The 16,360-nt window shown below is 52.6% G+C and overlaps 1 protein-coding gene across 3 annotated transcripts in view; it reads left to right on the forward strand.

Annotated features, from left to right (window-relative positions):
- CSMD1 (CUB and Sushi multiple domains 1) overlaps positions 1-16,360 on the forward strand; it is a 2,053,194-nt gene that overhangs the window by 1,930,415 nt on the left and 106,419 nt on the right. For all 3 annotated transcript variants that reach the window (XM_070047233.1, XM_070047234.1, XM_070047235.1), the window contains 2 exons: positions 2,419-2,565; positions 5,742-5,930. In XM_070047233.1, the coding sequence (XP_069903334.1) occupies positions 2,419-2,565; positions 5,742-5,930 (336 nt within the window). The remainder of the gene's footprint in view (positions 1-2,418; positions 2,566-5,741; positions 5,931-16,360) is intronic.

Here is a 16,360-nt window from a genome sequence, read left to right on the forward strand (position 1 = left end):
CTGCAGAAAGCTAATGGAAACTGTGCACTGAGAGACACCCACAGGTGGATTTCAAGTGCTACCAAACACATCTTTCCTTAACTCCACTTCTTCCTACGAATTTTTTGAAGTGGCCTCATACTCGCATTCTGAAGTTCTGGGGATTAGGCCTTCAGCGCATGCATCGAGGGACACTGTGCAGCCCACGACAGATTGGGGGAAGTGAGCAGAACCACTCTGAGTGGGAGTTGGACAGGAGTGCGCTGTGGTTTCTTAATTTCTTTGCGTGAGTAGCAGCTATTTGTCTAACTCTCACAGACCCCACCTCCCCAGGTGCAGTGCACGGTAGCAGCACCAGCGAGGACCCCAGGTGCCCATTCTACAGCGTGGGGCCCGGCAGTGAGCTGTAGAGTGGAGGAAAGCCCCACACACTTGTAAGACAGCGCGACTGCCCTGGGTTCCCTCACAGGGCAGTGTTGTCAGCAACAGCCTGGGAGTACACACGCAACAGCTGCACTGAAGACAGCAGTTTCTTACAGGAAACAGCAGTGAGTTCTGGTTATGGCAGCCTGCTAGCTGGCCAGACACTGCACTGGTGTTTATTATTTATGTATTTATTTAAATTAAAGATTTAGGCTGGTGCCGCGGCTCACTAGTCTAATCCTCCGCCTACGGCGCCGGCACCCCGGCTTCTAGTCCCAGTTGGGGCGCCGGTTCTGTCCCGGTTGCTCCTCTTCCAGGCCAGCTCTCTGCTGTGGCCCGGGAGTGCAGTGGAGGATGGCCCAAGTGCTTGGGCCCTGCTCCCACGTGGGAGACCAGGAGAAGCACCTGGCTCCTGGCTTTGGATTGGTGCAGCACCGGCCGCAGCGGCCCCTTGGGGGGTGAACCAACAGAAGGAAAACCTTTCTCTCTGTCTCTCTCTCTCTCACTCTGCCTGTCAAAAAAAAAAATAAATAAATAAATAAATAAAAGATTTATTATTTGAAAGGCAGAGAGACTTGACAGAACTCCAGCTCGGTCTCCTGGGTGGGTGACAGGGATGTAAGTTCTGCCTCCAGGACGCATCAGCAGGACGCTGGATCACAAGAGGAGCGGGCAGCACGTGCACTGGCACTCTGATGTGGCGTGCTGGGGTTGCACGTGGTGATTTAACGCCTCGTGCCACAATGTCAGCCCCACTTGTGAGTTTTTACACAGTTGCTGGCGCATTTTATTTATGTCATACATGCATAGCTAGTTTACTAATTCAGATATTGCATAGACTTATTTCCTTCTTATGGCATTTCCAATTCTTCTTTCAAACTCCGCATTAGTGGCCGGGGCCAAAAATAGACCCTTAGGAAACAATACTGGACTCCCTGCTTTTGTTCCTAGGTAGCCTTTGCGTCCGTGGTCCAGCGTTTATAGCAGTACCATTAAACCTGTAGACTTCGTGGGTATTACCAGACTGCTTGCAAAGTGGTTATGCGAAGGCATCTTCCATTCGTGGGGCACTACCTTTCCCATTTCCCTGTGTGAAACAGAGGTCCTCGCTGAACCCACAATCACAGGCCGGGTGTGAAAACAGTAGATGGAAAAACACCAGCCGGAAGCAGCCCTTGAGTTTTGAGGTGCTCACCTTTCAGATCAGCACACTGAAGCATTTCCTGTCCTGCCCAGTCCGCCCTGGGATGCCACTCCTCCCTTTGTCTGGCTTCTCCATGTTGTGCGCACCCCCCCTGGATTGTCACCGAGTAGCCAGCGTGGACTGCTGTCCTTAGTGTTGCATTAATCCCTACTTTGTTGACAATGGCCCCACACTCAAGGTGTTGATCCTGGCATTTGGGAAATGCCCAAGACGCCATGCTTCTTAAAGTGCTTCCTCTAAGGGGAAAAGTGAAAGGTGTTGACTTAATCAGGAAACCACAGGTGGAGGCTGCTAAGATCTGATTACAGTAAGAATGACTTTTCTGTCTGACGTGGTGAGGAAGGAGACAGACTATCATGCTAGCTTTGCTGCCAGCCATCAGACTGTAACAGTAACAGCCACAGAGTATGACAAGCGCTGAATGAAGACAGAAAAGGCATCAGATTAGAGGGGGTGGCACTATCTGTGGTTTAGGCATCCACTGGGGGTCTCGAACACGATCCCCTGTGATTAAGGGGGTTGACTCTAGGATATTATAAATATCAATGAGAATATTAATGACTATGTTTTTTCAATTGCAGCTTTATTGACATGCAGCATTTAGGCATCAAATTAGCATAGACACCTGAAATTGCTTTTGCAGGTCTTATTTTTATCAGAGAATGTGCATGTTCCTAGGATCATCTGGAGTTCTGTATCCACTGTTAATGGTGTGTTACATATACAGCCTCCAATTTCAGCACCAGCTCGAAGCAGCCTGTGTAGCCGGGGCCAACTCACATCTGAAGGTTTCCATTTTCTGCTTCTCTCAGGTCCTTCCGGACAGAGCCCCTTGTTGGTGGTCCTGAGTGGGAACCACACCGAGCCGTCCAATTTCACAAGCAGGAGTAATCAGCTGTATCTCCGCTGGTCCACCGACCATGCCACCAGCAAGAGGGGATTCAGGATCCGGTACGCAGGTCAGTGCGTGAGGGTCGGACTTCACACCACACCCTTCTTAATACAAGCCCCAATGCATTAAGGAAAAACCTTAAGTAGCAACTTCCAACATAAATCTAACTCCTGAAGGTTAATCATTCATTGCAACAGAAATAGCATGATAGACAACCACTCTTACTGATGTTACTAAACAACGTTAGGAAGTTTGAAGTCATATTTTTAAATTAATTGCTAACATTATAAACATTGAATTGCCTACCATAAAAAGCAAAGCTGATTCCCAATAGATAAAATGGGATAGTCTCAACAGGAAGAAATAATGGCATTGTGATGCTGTACTCTGTTATGGTTGGTGCTATGACTTTTTTCTGTATGTATGTCTCTGTGTATATGCATACACACCATATTCGTACATGCTTATTTACATATGTATACATACATAATACATATATTTTAGATGCATATTTTCTGATAAAAATGGAAATTGTTTGCCATTTTTACATATATGTTAATAATTGTACACTAATAGTTATTTATGTTAACTGTGTCAATCAGTTAATTAGCGATTATTCAGTCCATTTATGCTATATTAAATCCTGGGTGCATTGTCTACATGATCGGACCTATGTCAGGGTTCATACTGCCCTACAAAGCAGTAGGCAGACAACCTTAATTCCTGAGGACATTTTACTTTCGAAGCAAAAATGCTGAACCTTCCTGAACACTCCATTCTGGGCAGCCGAGAAGGCATGTAGGTAGATCTTCCCCGAGAGACCCACAGAGTGAGTCTCGGGAGGGGATGGCGTTTCACAGCCTGCATGCAGAGGACATCCGGAAAACAGACAGGAGGAGGAGGAAGGCCCGTGCGTCCCGCAAGAAGGTGCCACTCTCCGGGGTGGACGTCCTGACCGGGTACTGAGCACCGAGCTCCTGAAACGGCCCTCGATGTGAGGACAGCAGGCACGGGATTCAGGTGACTTCCTCCGGGAAGTTCAATCAGACGCAGCCAGACCTTCGTTCAGCAGGTCACCAGGGCGATGATTGGAGGATTGTCTCCAGTGGGGGACAGTGATCGGTGTGGGAGGACTGCCAGTGCATTCTCCTTGTCTCCCCTGCGGTGAGCTTCCTCCTGCCGACAGGCCCCACCGCCTGCGTCTGAGAGGGCGGCCTCCCGCCCTGAGGGCTGTTTTCATTCTCACGCCCCAGAGCATTCTCTGTGCTGCACGGTACCGGGAGGAGACTCCGCGGGTGGGTACCTGCGTGATGTATGAGTGTGTGTGAAGTCGGTGACGCTCACACGAACACTCAGATCCTTACTTGAAGGCTGGCGCTTCCGTGGTGTCCGTCGGGAGCTGAGTACAGGAACTTCCAGGCAGTGACTAAGTGAGAGGGATCCTAAAAAACCTGGGTAGGGGCAGGGAACTCTGGCCCACGACAGGCCCCGCAGGCACCCATGGCAGTCCAGGTGGAGTTTGCGATGCCCACGTGAACCACTGGTCTCTCAGGCACAGGGGCAGTGCAGTTGATTACCAGGAAATGGAATCTGAGGGGGGAAACCCAAGCAGGCACCTGACCAGCAGGCAGGTCAGTGGACTGTGTGGCGGGGACACAGGCCACCCAAGTCCTTTGTCCACTCCGTGAAGCTTGTGCTGGAATCGCTGTTGGGAGTCCATCCGGATGTCCAGGAACTCCAGCCCTCCCAGGCTCCACCCACCCCGGGTGGCTGCCGGTGGCCTTCTTCAGGAGCCCTGCATTCCCGAGCCTCAGCTGGCCGCGTGCGCAGCTGGAGCTTCGGCCTTCATTCCCCTCACTGGAGCAGGACCCGAGCAGGTGCTGCGTGTCGTGGTCGGCGTCCCCTTACTGTCCCATGCCGTCCTGCCCCTCGCCCCTCCACGTGTTGTTCTGGGTGAGTTGCGGAACTGTTAATGTCTAGGTAAAGATGGCAAACGAATTTATATTCTGATCAGGAAATACACATAGAAAACATTTATGAGGCACATGTTTACATGTGTGTAGAAATGTGCGTGCACACATGTGGGTATGCCTCTATGCAGACACATACAGACAGACAGAAGTTAAATCTGTGTGTGTCACAGATCTCACACATATCCAGGGATCCTCGGGACGAAAGAAACAGGGTGAGGAAGTGGGCCCTTGCAAATTACAGCCCTCAGAAGACTGAGCCCTCCCCTAAGACACTGCTGACCCCAGAGAACTCCGGGGTCTCACTGCCCCTTGTGGGCTCCTCAGAGTGTCCTGTCTCATGGCTAATTTTGGAGAAGGTTGCAAGTCTGATTCGTCACGGTGTTTTCCATGTTTTAACAAAATTGTTGATGAGCGTGTAAGTCTTCTGCACCTTTGTGCAGGACTTCAGCACAGGCACCCAGCGTAGGTCGGGCGATCAGCATCCCCGCCTTCACCCTCCGCCCTGGGGGAGCCTGCCAGCTGCTCTCTCCCAGGTCTTCCTACAGTGTATCTCATGCCACTGAACTGCAGTCACAGCTCTGCAATTGTTATTTGTTTATTATGTATCTATTTAATTTATTGGAAAAACAGAGAGAGAGAGAGAGAGAGAGAGAGATCTTCCATCTACTGGTTCGCTCACCCAGTGTCTACGACTGAGGCTGAGCTCGAAACAGGTCTCCTGCGTCGGTGGCAGGGGCTCGGTGGCTGGGCCCTCACCTCTGCCTGCTGGGGTGAACAGAAGCAGGAGGCAGGACCCGAGAGTGCAGCTGGGTGTTGAGCCTGGGCACCTGATATGGACGTGGCCTCCTGAAGTGTTATCTTAACCACTATGACAAATGCCTGCACCTCCCTTTCTAAAAGTTTTATTTATTTGAAGGCAGAGAGAGAGAGAGAGAGAGAGAGAGAGAGAGAGAGAAAGAGAGAAAGAGAGAGAGGTCTTCCATCTGCTGGTTCACTCCCCAATGGCTGCAATAGGCAGGCCTGGGCCAAGCTGAAGGCAGGATTGAAGAACTCCATGAGAGTCCATCACATGGGTGGCAGGGCCCAAGCACTTGGGTCATCATCTGCTGCTGTCCCAGCTGCATTAGCAGGAAGCTGGACTGGAAGTGGAACATCTGGGACTCCAACCCTGGCCCCAGTGTGCAATGTGGGTGTCGCAAGCAGTAGCGTAACCCGTTGTGCACAGTGCCGGCCCAAGCTGTGGTTCACATGTGTGTTTGTGTGCCCACAGCACCTTACTGCAGCGTGACCCACGCCCTGCAGAATGGCGGTGTTGTGAACAGGACCACAGGAGCAGTGGGGAGCACGGTGCACTACTTTTGCAAGCCCGGGTACCGGATGATTGGCCACAGCAACGCCACCTGTAGGCGGAGTGCAGGGGGCGTGTACCAGTGGGATGCCCTCACGCCACTGTGCCACGGTAAGAAAGGGGCTTTCTGCCTCAGACCCTGGTTTCCATTGGTGGCTCCTTTAGATCCCACTTTGGAACCGAGAGAAGCGGTGACGTGGGATGAAAGGTAAGGAAACACTGAGTGTTGATTTACAGCGGTACAAATACAGCTTTCCTAGCATTTACTGCTGTCTGTGTCGCCCCGCCAAGCCCCGCTGGACTCTGGGCAGACTTTTTCTAACACATACTTGTATTTAAATCACGCAGTAAAGAATGCATCATCTGACTAAGACTAACACTATTTTTTCATGGCAGTTATATTAAAATATGCGTTACTGAAAGACTCGTTTTCCTTACTGTAGTTTAGGGCTTCCTACAGTGGACTCAGTATCACATGCCTGTTTGTTTGATGTTTGCATTTAGTCTATTGTGTGCATAAAAACCTAGACTGTCAGACGCAGCGTTTTAGCATGAATTGAAGGCCCCCATAGCTTTGTCCTGTCAAGCTTTGTAGCATAGGAGATCTGTCAGCCTCTGAAGGTCAAGTGTGGCCGTGACTGCGTCTGCCTGGGCTTCCTTCTGTTTCTTCTCCATGAGCTGTGTCGACTTTCCTGGTACTGCTCTGTGAGGGTGGTAGGTATCCGCCAGTTTTATGTGTCTCCAACCAGAAGTTGGGGATCGGACAACCTAGCCTGCATTCCTTATGTCCTACCCCCAGAAGTTCTTCTTCAGGGCAAACCAAGTATAAAGAGAGATGGGAGACGCACGCGTCATCAGGAGTGACAGCCTCCCCTTAAAAGAAGAGGCCCCTTTCTTGTAGAACAGTGCACCACATTTGCTTTCGCTGACCCATGACTGCAATGTGGGTTCCAACACAGGAGGGCCTGCTTCCGCTGGGAGAGCATCTGTGGGCTTTGCCTGTTGCCGTGGGAACAGAGCGCCAGTGACAGAGCCGGGCCCGGCAGTGCCCGGCCCCGAGCAGCCCTGAGCGCAGGCCTCGGTGCACAAGTCCTGAAATCGTCCTCTGGAGGCTGAGAGCCTGAGTGCGTGAGCTCTCCAGGTCGAAACACGCCGGTGCTGAAGGGCCTCCGTGTGAGGAGAGGAGCAGCCAGGGTACCAAGTGGGCACATGCGGGGTGTCCTCCTGGTCCCCCAGGGTCATGCACGAGGACAACACAACGGGAGATGCCTGCTCTCTCAGGGAGCACTTGAGAGGGAATAATGTGGTGTCTCGGAGAGGGTATTATAAGTCTTTTTAAAGGATTTTTTATCTGTTTATTTAAAGGGAGAGAGAGAGAGAGAGAAAGAGAGAGAGAGAGACCTTGCATCCACTGGTTCACTCCCCAAATGCCCACAACAGCCAGGGCAGGGCTAGACAGAGACAGGAGCCAGGGACTTCATCTGGGTCGTCCTCGGGGATTGCAGGGATCCAAGTACTTGGAGCATCATCCTGTGTTGGAGACCCACATGGAGTTGTGGGTTCTTGGCTTTAGCCTGGCCCAGCCCTGCTTGTGCAGGTATTCAGGGATTGAAACAGTAGATAGATGATCTCTGTCTGTTTTTGTCTTTCTTTCTGCCTTTCAAATAAAATGAAAACAAATAAAGTGTAAAATAAAGAAGTACACAAAGTAGTGTTTTGTCCAAAGAGAGTTAATATATGTAGGTGGATTGTCACCATCTGTATAGTCCTGAATTGCTGACAATTCAAAATCAAACGCGGTGAAATAAGAAAAACCAGGAAGCCTCTTTTAAATGCTTGGAACTCTGCTTGGGGAAAAGAAATTTGCAACATCAGTTAAATGATAAAGCATCACACTATTCCCACCCAAACCAGCATGGAGGTCTTACATTCACTTGTTTCTCCCTGGCTATCAGGTTTGTATTAAATACACAACTGGGGAATAAGAATAATAATCACGTCAGCATTACCTCTGAAACCTACGGACTTCAGACACACCGAACGGTTAATACAGGTGCAGGGGCCGTTTATGGAGAAGAGTGTATTTCGTATTTTTTCTTGTCTTGCTTTTTATTTTATTTTATTTTACTTTATTTAAAACAGAGAGACAGACAGATGGACTGAGAACTCTCAGCTGGTTTACTCCCCAGGGTTCTGCAACAGCCAGGGCTGAGTCAGGACAGAGTTAGGAGCTGGGAACTCCGTCTGGGTTTCCCACGTGTGTTGCACTTGGCCCAAGTACTTGAGCTACTACCGCTGCCTCACTGTGTGTGCTTTAGAAGGAGCTGGGACTGGGGGTGGAACCAGAACTTGATGCAGGCATCCCAGAGGGCTTCCCGCCTCCTGCTCCACACTCTCATCCCTGACGAAACACAGGTCTATCAGAAACCTTGGTGTGGAAGTGAAGTGATTTTAGTCATGTGGCTCTGTAGATTAGCATCGTAGATGCAGAGCTGAAACCTAGGGCACTTGTAAGGACGCTGTGCCTGTTTTCATTCAGCTCAGACTCACTCCCTGAGGTAGGACTGTAGGTACCAGGACGAATCAGACACAGGCACAGATCTTACAGCTCTGATGGGCCCGTGGGACCACAGCTCCATAGGTCGGAAGCAAGAGCAGGTCGGCACTGAATAGCAGTAGCACGGGTGGGCATGGATCCTGTCCCGGGGAGGGGCATCTGAGCTGGCATTCGGAGAAGTCGTGGTGGAAGATGAGGTTGGAGCCGTCGGCAGGGGCAGGGCCCGGGAGTCCTCACCTGCATGTTTGGGTGGCCTTAGGTTTCTGTCCAGGGTTGAAGCAAGTCTATGGAAGGTGTGGTGACATCTGCACTTTAGGAGGGTAGATGCTTTGCTGGCCAGGGCATGGTGTGTGTGTGTGTGTGTGTGTATATGTGTGTGTATGTGTGTACGTGTACGTGTGTGTATATGTGTGCATGTGCTTGTGTGTGTATGTGTGCTTGTGTGTATGTGTGTATGTGTGTGTATGTGTGTACGTGTGTGTATGTGTGCTTGTGTGTATATATGTGTTTGTATGTTTGTGTGTACGTGTGTTTGCGTGTACGTATGTGTATATATGTGTGCGTGTGTATATGTGTGTACGCGTGTGTGTATATATGTATGTATGTGTGTATGTGTGTACGTGTATGTGTGTACATGTGTGTATGTGTATGTGTTTATGTGTGTGTGCGTGTGTATATGTGTATGTGTGTGTGTGCTTGTGTGTGTATGTGTGTGCGTGTGTGTATGTGTGTGCGTGTGTATGTGTATGTGTGTACGCGTATATGTGTGTACGTGTGTGTATGTGTGTGTATGTGTGTACGTGTATGTATGTGTCGCTCCCCGTCTTCGTGGAGGAACGACACAGGACCCTGCGTTGTTCTTTTGTCTGCTCGGCCCTCCCCGGGTTTGCTGCTGGTTCTTCCCGGGTTGGCTACCGTCCCTTCCACCTCCGTGGAAGGGTGGTTCCCCCTGCCACTTTCCCCACTTCCGCAGGGGAGCGGCACACCGCCGGCCGGCTCTCTCGGGGGCTGCTCAGGTGTTCCTTCAGATAGATGTTCCTGGTGCATGTTGTCTCTCTCCTCCTTTATAGTCCTCTTCCACCAATCCCAACTCTGCTACCCACACGCCGAGTACGCTGCTCTCCTCCAATCAGGAGCAGGTCCTACAGTTTATTGGTTGAACTGGAGGCAGCTGTATAGAAGCTGTTTCCTCCTCTCCCAGCGCCATATTGTGGGAGAGCAGATGCATAGAATAAGTCTTAATTCCAGTAACTTAGTCTAGTCCAAGTTGCTCCCAGTTGCTCCCCACATGTATGTGTGTACGCGTGTGTATGTGTGTATGTGTGTACGTGTATGTGTGTGTGTATATGTGTGTATGTGTGTGTGTGCATGTGTGTATGTGTGTGTGACTGCAGTGGGTCCTAACTGGAAGGAGGCTCTAGAAATGTGTGTTTGAGCACGGGAGGTGTTGGGAAGTGATACTGAGAAGAGACACTGGAAGTATTTAGGCGACAGCATCAACAGGCCCTGGTGATTGCATGGGAAGTTGGGAGGCCAGGAGTCTGGGGTGCCATGGTAGAAAAGGGGGCTCCTGGTCTCGATGCTGACCGCCGTGCCCCAGTGCTGACTGCCGTGCCCAGGGCCTGTGGGTAAAGCTGTACCAGTAGGAGATCAGTCATCAATAAACCATCAGTGCAACCAGGCAGTAATTCAGGTTAGTGTTAGGGGGTAGGTGCATCATTGTGACATTGGGAGCTTGCCATGTGAATCAACTGATTTAACATATAAATTATACTTGAGCCGCTGTTATATTTTTTCCTTAGTGATTTGAACACTGTTCAGTGTTTTCTTATGGAAGAATAAACAGGATTTATACATCACCTGACTGCAAGAGCACACTTTTGTTCTTTTTAAAAAAATTTCCTGGGAGGATTTTCAGTGCTGGCTGAAATGTCGCCGTGCCTTTGTGTGAGCAGGAGCGATGCGAGCCCGCCTGAACCTTCCGTGGTTATGACTGGGGCCGGGGTCGTGTTCTGTTAAGACCCTCGCTCCCAGCCACACGGGCTCTGCTGCTGCACCTGCCAGACACTGGGCAAGCACCTGGCACCTGGAGCCATTGGTAAATGTTCTGATTAGAAAAAATCGATACTCATCCACCTGTGACCTCCTGGGCTCTGGGTCTGACAATGACCTTTGTACGTTAAGGATGATTTACCTCGTTCCAAACCCAGCTTCTCCCGTTCTCTGTCTCCCTCCACCTTTTTGCTGGCGGAGCTGTAGAAGCACAGGGGTCTGGGCTAAGTCCTGCTTGGGTTTGGAGTTGGAGGATGTGCTGTGGGGGCCTGGCCCGTGTGAACAGGGTCCTGATCCTGACGAAACGTGGGAATGTTGCCGTCCAGCTCTCTGGATGACTGACAGCAACAGGAAATCGTGTACAGTGAGCCTTCCAAGGTTACGTGAACGTCGGACACCAGTGCTGGGTGTGGGACAGGGCTCGGGGGATGCCGTCTCCAATCCCACCGAGAGTCCTGCTGAGTGGTGTTGCCCACGTTACAGCCCCAGACAAAGCTGTCCCCACGTCACCGTGACGGCTCGCGATTCACACCCTGATGAAACCGCCAGAGTGGAGAGATGCAGGCGCCAGGTGCTGCTGTTGGTTCAGAGACCCCAGGCTGTGTCTCACTCTGACCCTCCACACAACGCCCCCGAAGATCCGTCTGGGCTCTCTGCCTCGAGGACGGCAGGCACAGCCGCCCTTCAAGCTGCTTCTCCAGCGTCAAGCCAGGCGCTCTGTCTCGCAGCTCTTTGCCCCATCAGTGCACTAAGCGCCCTCATCCCGAGCAGAGGCCTGCAACGCAATCCCCTGCTTTGTCTCCGAGACCCAGTTAATCTGCGACGTCACCCTGCACTTCTTTGACCTGTGCATGTTCAAAAAGAGACGATTCCCCAGTGCCTCATGAAGCCTGCAGCCTGCAGCGCCTTTGCGAGCTGTAGTTTTGCTGGGAGTGGACTCTGTCTCTTGCTTGTTTTTGCTTTGCCGTCAGTTTTGCAGGCTGCTGAGTGGGGAAATGATCTTTTCTCCAGTGGCGGGACAAGCCTCTGCTGTTAAAGTTGGAACCCTGAGGTGGACAGACAGTTATTCTCTGCTAATGAGAGTCTGTCTAGGCCGTGGCCTGGGGCCAGCACGATGGGTGGATGAGCGGGGATGTGTGTGTCTGCCTGCGTTGCACGTCAGTCCCCACCGCGACTCATCTGCTGAGATGGGACGTGACCCCGGGGACTGAGGCGTTCCATAAAGCGTGGTGGCTCTTACGTGGGAACGTTACGAGCTCAGGAAAATACGGCTCCGGGCTTTTTCCCCATACGTATATTTACTTCTTTCTGTGAATGTCTGTATCCTCATGACAATCCTGTACTGCCATCAGTTTAGACCTAGCGATCTAAATCTAGATAGAAATTTCTGGAGTTGCAAGTGGCCTTCTATGCTCCGTTATGTGACTGTGTGAAGCTAAGCGATGGTCACCAGGTCGGCCACATTCTAAATGATCGGACACAAATCGCCCAGTCTGCATGTCCCATTAATCCTGCCGCACCCTGATCCTCCCTCTGTGTTGCTGTGGGGCTTGGGCTGCGCAGCTGGGCTGTGGGGACTGCACAGAGGGATGTGCACAGCGCAGCAAGGGGCCCTCTGCCCCAGCATCTCCCGGCTGTGTGACCGGAGCCTGGGGACTTGACCACTGGGGTTCAGTGAACTCGCTGGTTGGCGTGAAGCCTTCACCAAAGCACCAGGTGAGAAGCCGAGCCCTGGCAGCACACAGCAGACGTGTGCGCCGGAGGTCTTCCCTGAGCGGGGCGCGGTACACAGCAGACGTGCGCGCCGGAGGTCTTCCCTGAGCGGGGTGCGGTACACAGCCGAGGCGGCAGTCTGGAGGGTCTTCCCTGAGCGGGGCGCGGTACACAGCCGAGGCGAAGGCATTCCGGTGACTGAGCTCCTATGACCGTCTCTCACTCCTCATCCTAACTGATGCCGGAGATCAGCTTTCCTACAGGGCCAGGTGGTGTGTGTTCTGGCCCTCGTGTGTCACAGGTGCTTTCTTTCACGGATTCTTGGCTTGTATTTCTCAATCCTTTGAGCTTGTGAGCTGTGTAGAAGCGGGCTGCAGGCTGGCCTGGACCTGTGGGCTGCATTGCGTAGACTCCTGACCTCGTGTTGGGCCGTGGTCAGTCTGGGAGGCACGGCACGGCTCAGCAGTGCCGGCGGTCTCCCCACATTCGCCAGTTGTGCCTCAGGAATTTTACCCAGGCGGTGTAATCTTTCTCTACCACAAGCTGAAACCCAGTGTCATTATTCATTGAGTAAGATCACGTGTTTCCTCCGTCCGTGCCTGGCACACGCCGTGTGTCACAAAGCCCCGTGTTGCCCTGTGTCTGAAACGTGGCTAATGATGAAAACAGGAGTGAGTGGAAGCGTGCACACAGGGCAGGTGTGTAGAGTAGCAGTAGCGAGAGGGAACCCTCACCATCCTGGACAAGACACCGTAGAGAACATGATAACTTATCGTGAGAGAATCAAGTGTCCTGTGGATAAGAGTGCTACAGAGATCATCTGTGTCTTTCATCAGCGGAACGCCCTAGGGAACGGTTTTATGTGCTTGACATTCAGAAATAAGCCCGAGACTGAGTACTCCAAAGATTCCCAAAGCAAATGGAAGAGCACGTGTCCTTGATGCCTCCTCTTCCTTCTGCTCTCAGAAATGAAGGGGCAGCCCAGGAGGGTTAGTCTAGAACTTTCCAGCCCAGAATGGGCAACTCTGAGGATGGAGGACGGGTCCTGAACATGGAGCGTTGACTCACAATGATTGTTCAGTCAAGGAAGGGTGAAGGGGTGGGAAGAGTACAGCACCCTGTGTGCCCTTGACCATAGCACCAGACGTTGAAGAACAGGTTATGGTCTCTCCTCAATGAGGTGCTGCAGTAGCCTCCCCGTGTGAGAGCGGGCATTTGAATATGCCAGGGGCACATCCAGGACAAAGTGCTGCCGGACAGGACAGGAGTGGCCAGGCCAGCCGGCGTCGGCGCTGCAGCTGCAGGTGGAGACTGCTGACGTGGAGTCCTGGCTCAGGATCTCCTGGCCCAGAGAGCTGAAGAGCAGCAGGGAGATGGGATTCCGAGTGCAGAGAGCAGCCAGGTGACAGGCAGCAGGCTCTTGGGATAGGTTCCCAGGCTGGGCAGCAGGCGGGGAGGGGCAGTGGGGCCGCTGGGAGAGGTTCCCAGGCTGGGCAGCAGGCAGGGAGGGGCAGTGGGGCCACTGGGAGAGGTTCCCAGGCTGGGCAGCAGGCGGGGAGGGGCAGCGGGGCCGCTGGGAGAGGTTCCCAGGCTGGGCAGCAGGCGGGGACAGGCAGTGGGGCCACTGGGAGAGGTTCTCAGCTGGGCAGCAGGCGGGGACAGTCCCATCCACCCAGATGACATCAGGGTGACAGACGCCTGTTCTGTATGTGTGTGCAGGCATCCTTCAGCTGTCCGCTTCTGCCAGCAGCCTGTGCTCTGTCTCCAGGGGATCTAGGTACCCACAGAACATTTGCGTGCACACGGCTCAGTGTTGGGCGGGATGTGTGTCCTTGTGTCTGTGCACCCTTGTGTGTGCACACATCTCAGTGTTGGGCAGGATGTGTGTCCTTGTGTCCATGCACCATGTGTGTGCACATGGCTCAGTGTTGGGCAGGATGTGTGTCCTTGTGTCCGTGCACCCTTGTGTGTGCACACATCTCTGTGTTGGGCAGGATGTGTGTCCTTGTGTCCATGCACCCTTCTGTGTGCACACATGTCTCAGTGTTGGGCAGGATGTGTGTCCTTGTGTCCGTGCACCCTTGTGTGTGCACATGGCTCAGTGTTGGGCAGGATGTGTGTCCTTGTGTCCGTGCATCCTTGTGTGTGCACACATGGCTCAGTGTTGGGCAGGATGTGTGTCCTTGTGTCCATGCATCCTTGTGTGTGCACACATCTCTGTGTTGGGCAGGATGTGTGTCCTTGTGTCCATGCACCCTTGTGTGTGCACACATGGCTCAGTGTTGGGCAGGATGTGTGTCGTTGGTGTGCACACGGCTCAGTGTTGGGCAGGATGTGTGTCCTTGTGTCCATGCACCATGTGTGTGCACACATGTCTCAGTGTTGGGCAGGATGTGTGTCCTTGTGTCCATGCATCCTTGTGTGTGCACACATCTCTGTGTTGGGCAGGATGTGTGTCCTTGTGTCCATGCACCCTTGTGTGTGCACATGGCTCAGTGTTGGGCAGGATGTGTGTCCTTGTGTCCATGCATCCTTGTGTGTGCACACATCTCTGTGTTGGGCAGGATGTGTGTCCTTGTGTCCATGCACCCTTGTGTGTGCACACATGGCTCAGTGTTGGGCAGGATGTGTGTCGTTGGTGTGCACATGGCTCAGTGTTGGGCAGGATGTGTGTCCTTGTGTCCATGCACCCTTGTGTGTGCACATGGCTCAGTGTTGGGCAGGATGTGTGTCCTTGTGTCCATGCATCCTTGTGTGTGCACACATCTCTGTGTTGGGCAGGATGTGTGTCCTGGTGTCCATGCATCCTTGTGTGTGCACACGGCTCAGTGTTGGGCAGGATGTGTGTCCTGGTGTCCATGCACCCTTGTGTGTGCACACATGGCTCAGTGTTGGGCAGGATGTGTGTCCTGGTGTCCATGCATCCTTGTGTGTGCACACATCTCAGTGTTGGGCAGCATGTGTGTCCTTGTGTCCGTGCATCCTTGTGTGTGCACATGTCTCAGTGTTGGGCAGGATGTGTGTCCTTGTGTCCGTGCACCCTTGTGTGTGCACACGGCTCAGTGTTGGGCAGGATGTGTGTCCTTGTGTCCGTGCACCCTTGTGTGTGCACACATCTCTGTGTTGGGCTGGATGTTTGTCCTTGCCCATCCGTCCAACTATTCTGCCCACAAATGCCCCTTACCATTCAAGGTGCACCAGTGACATAGTTAATACTGAATTTTGAAATGAGCAAGTCCAGGAGCACGGAACCTTGGTTTCACAGGCATTCCAGGGGCCCTGGGGGCAGGTGCCAGAGAATGTGTTTGAAATCCACACACGACACCTCGCACCACTTCAAAGTAGATGTTTTATCTTTGGATTCCAGCATTTTCCACAGTGTGGAACCTAGTTGTCATTTGCATAGATTAGTGAATCCATGATGATGGCTCAGCCATGTCACCAGTTGCCCTCCTCGATGGGAAGAGCAGCAGGTATAGTGCTGTTGGGAGGAAGCCCAGGCAGAAATTTGCAGAGGTTGTATTTGACTTGCAGAGAGGAGGTGGCCAAGTCACAGGGAAGTCTTCCGGCACAGAGAGTCTGTGGCACTCCCCCACTTCCAGCACAGAGTGTCTCTGGGGCATCCCCCACATACACACACAGAGCCCAGGGACCAGTGCATGGCTCCAGTCGCCAGCCTGTGCTGTGGGTTGAATCGTGTGCCCCTCACCAGAAAGATATGTTGGTCTCCCAACTTCTGATACCTTTGAATGTCATCTTCCTGGGAATTGGGGCCTTTACAGAGGTGACCAAGTTAAAGTGAGGTCCTGAGGGTGGCCACTCGCCCAGCGGCTCCAGTCTCACAAAGGCGGGGGGGGGGGGTGACAGCCCAGAGATAGGTACACTGAAGGGTGGCGTGAGCAGAGATGTGGGGGGAGACAGCGCTTACGGCCCAAGGAAGAACTCAGAAGGAGCCAAGGCTGACCTCACATTTACCCTGCACTGTGGACAGCAAATGTCTGGCTCTGAGCTGACGAGGTCTCTGGTGTGGCCCAGACACGTGGTCACGTCCCTGCTCCTCTGAGTTCATCCTGGAAAAGGCCCCTCAAGGGCCAGAGGAGTCTTTGCTGCAGGCTTTGAGAGTGAAGGGGTCGGGGGCCAACGTGCTGGTGAACTTGGTTAAGCCATTGCCTGTGATGTCAGATCCCATATGGGCACTGGTTCAGGTCCTGGCTGCTCC

This window comes from Oryctolagus cuniculus, chromosome 8 (genome assembly GCF_964237555.1).
Source record: "Oryctolagus cuniculus chromosome 8, mOryCun1.1, whole genome shotgun sequence".
Taxonomy (NCBI): Eukaryota; Metazoa; Chordata; class Mammalia; order Lagomorpha; family Leporidae; genus Oryctolagus; species Oryctolagus cuniculus.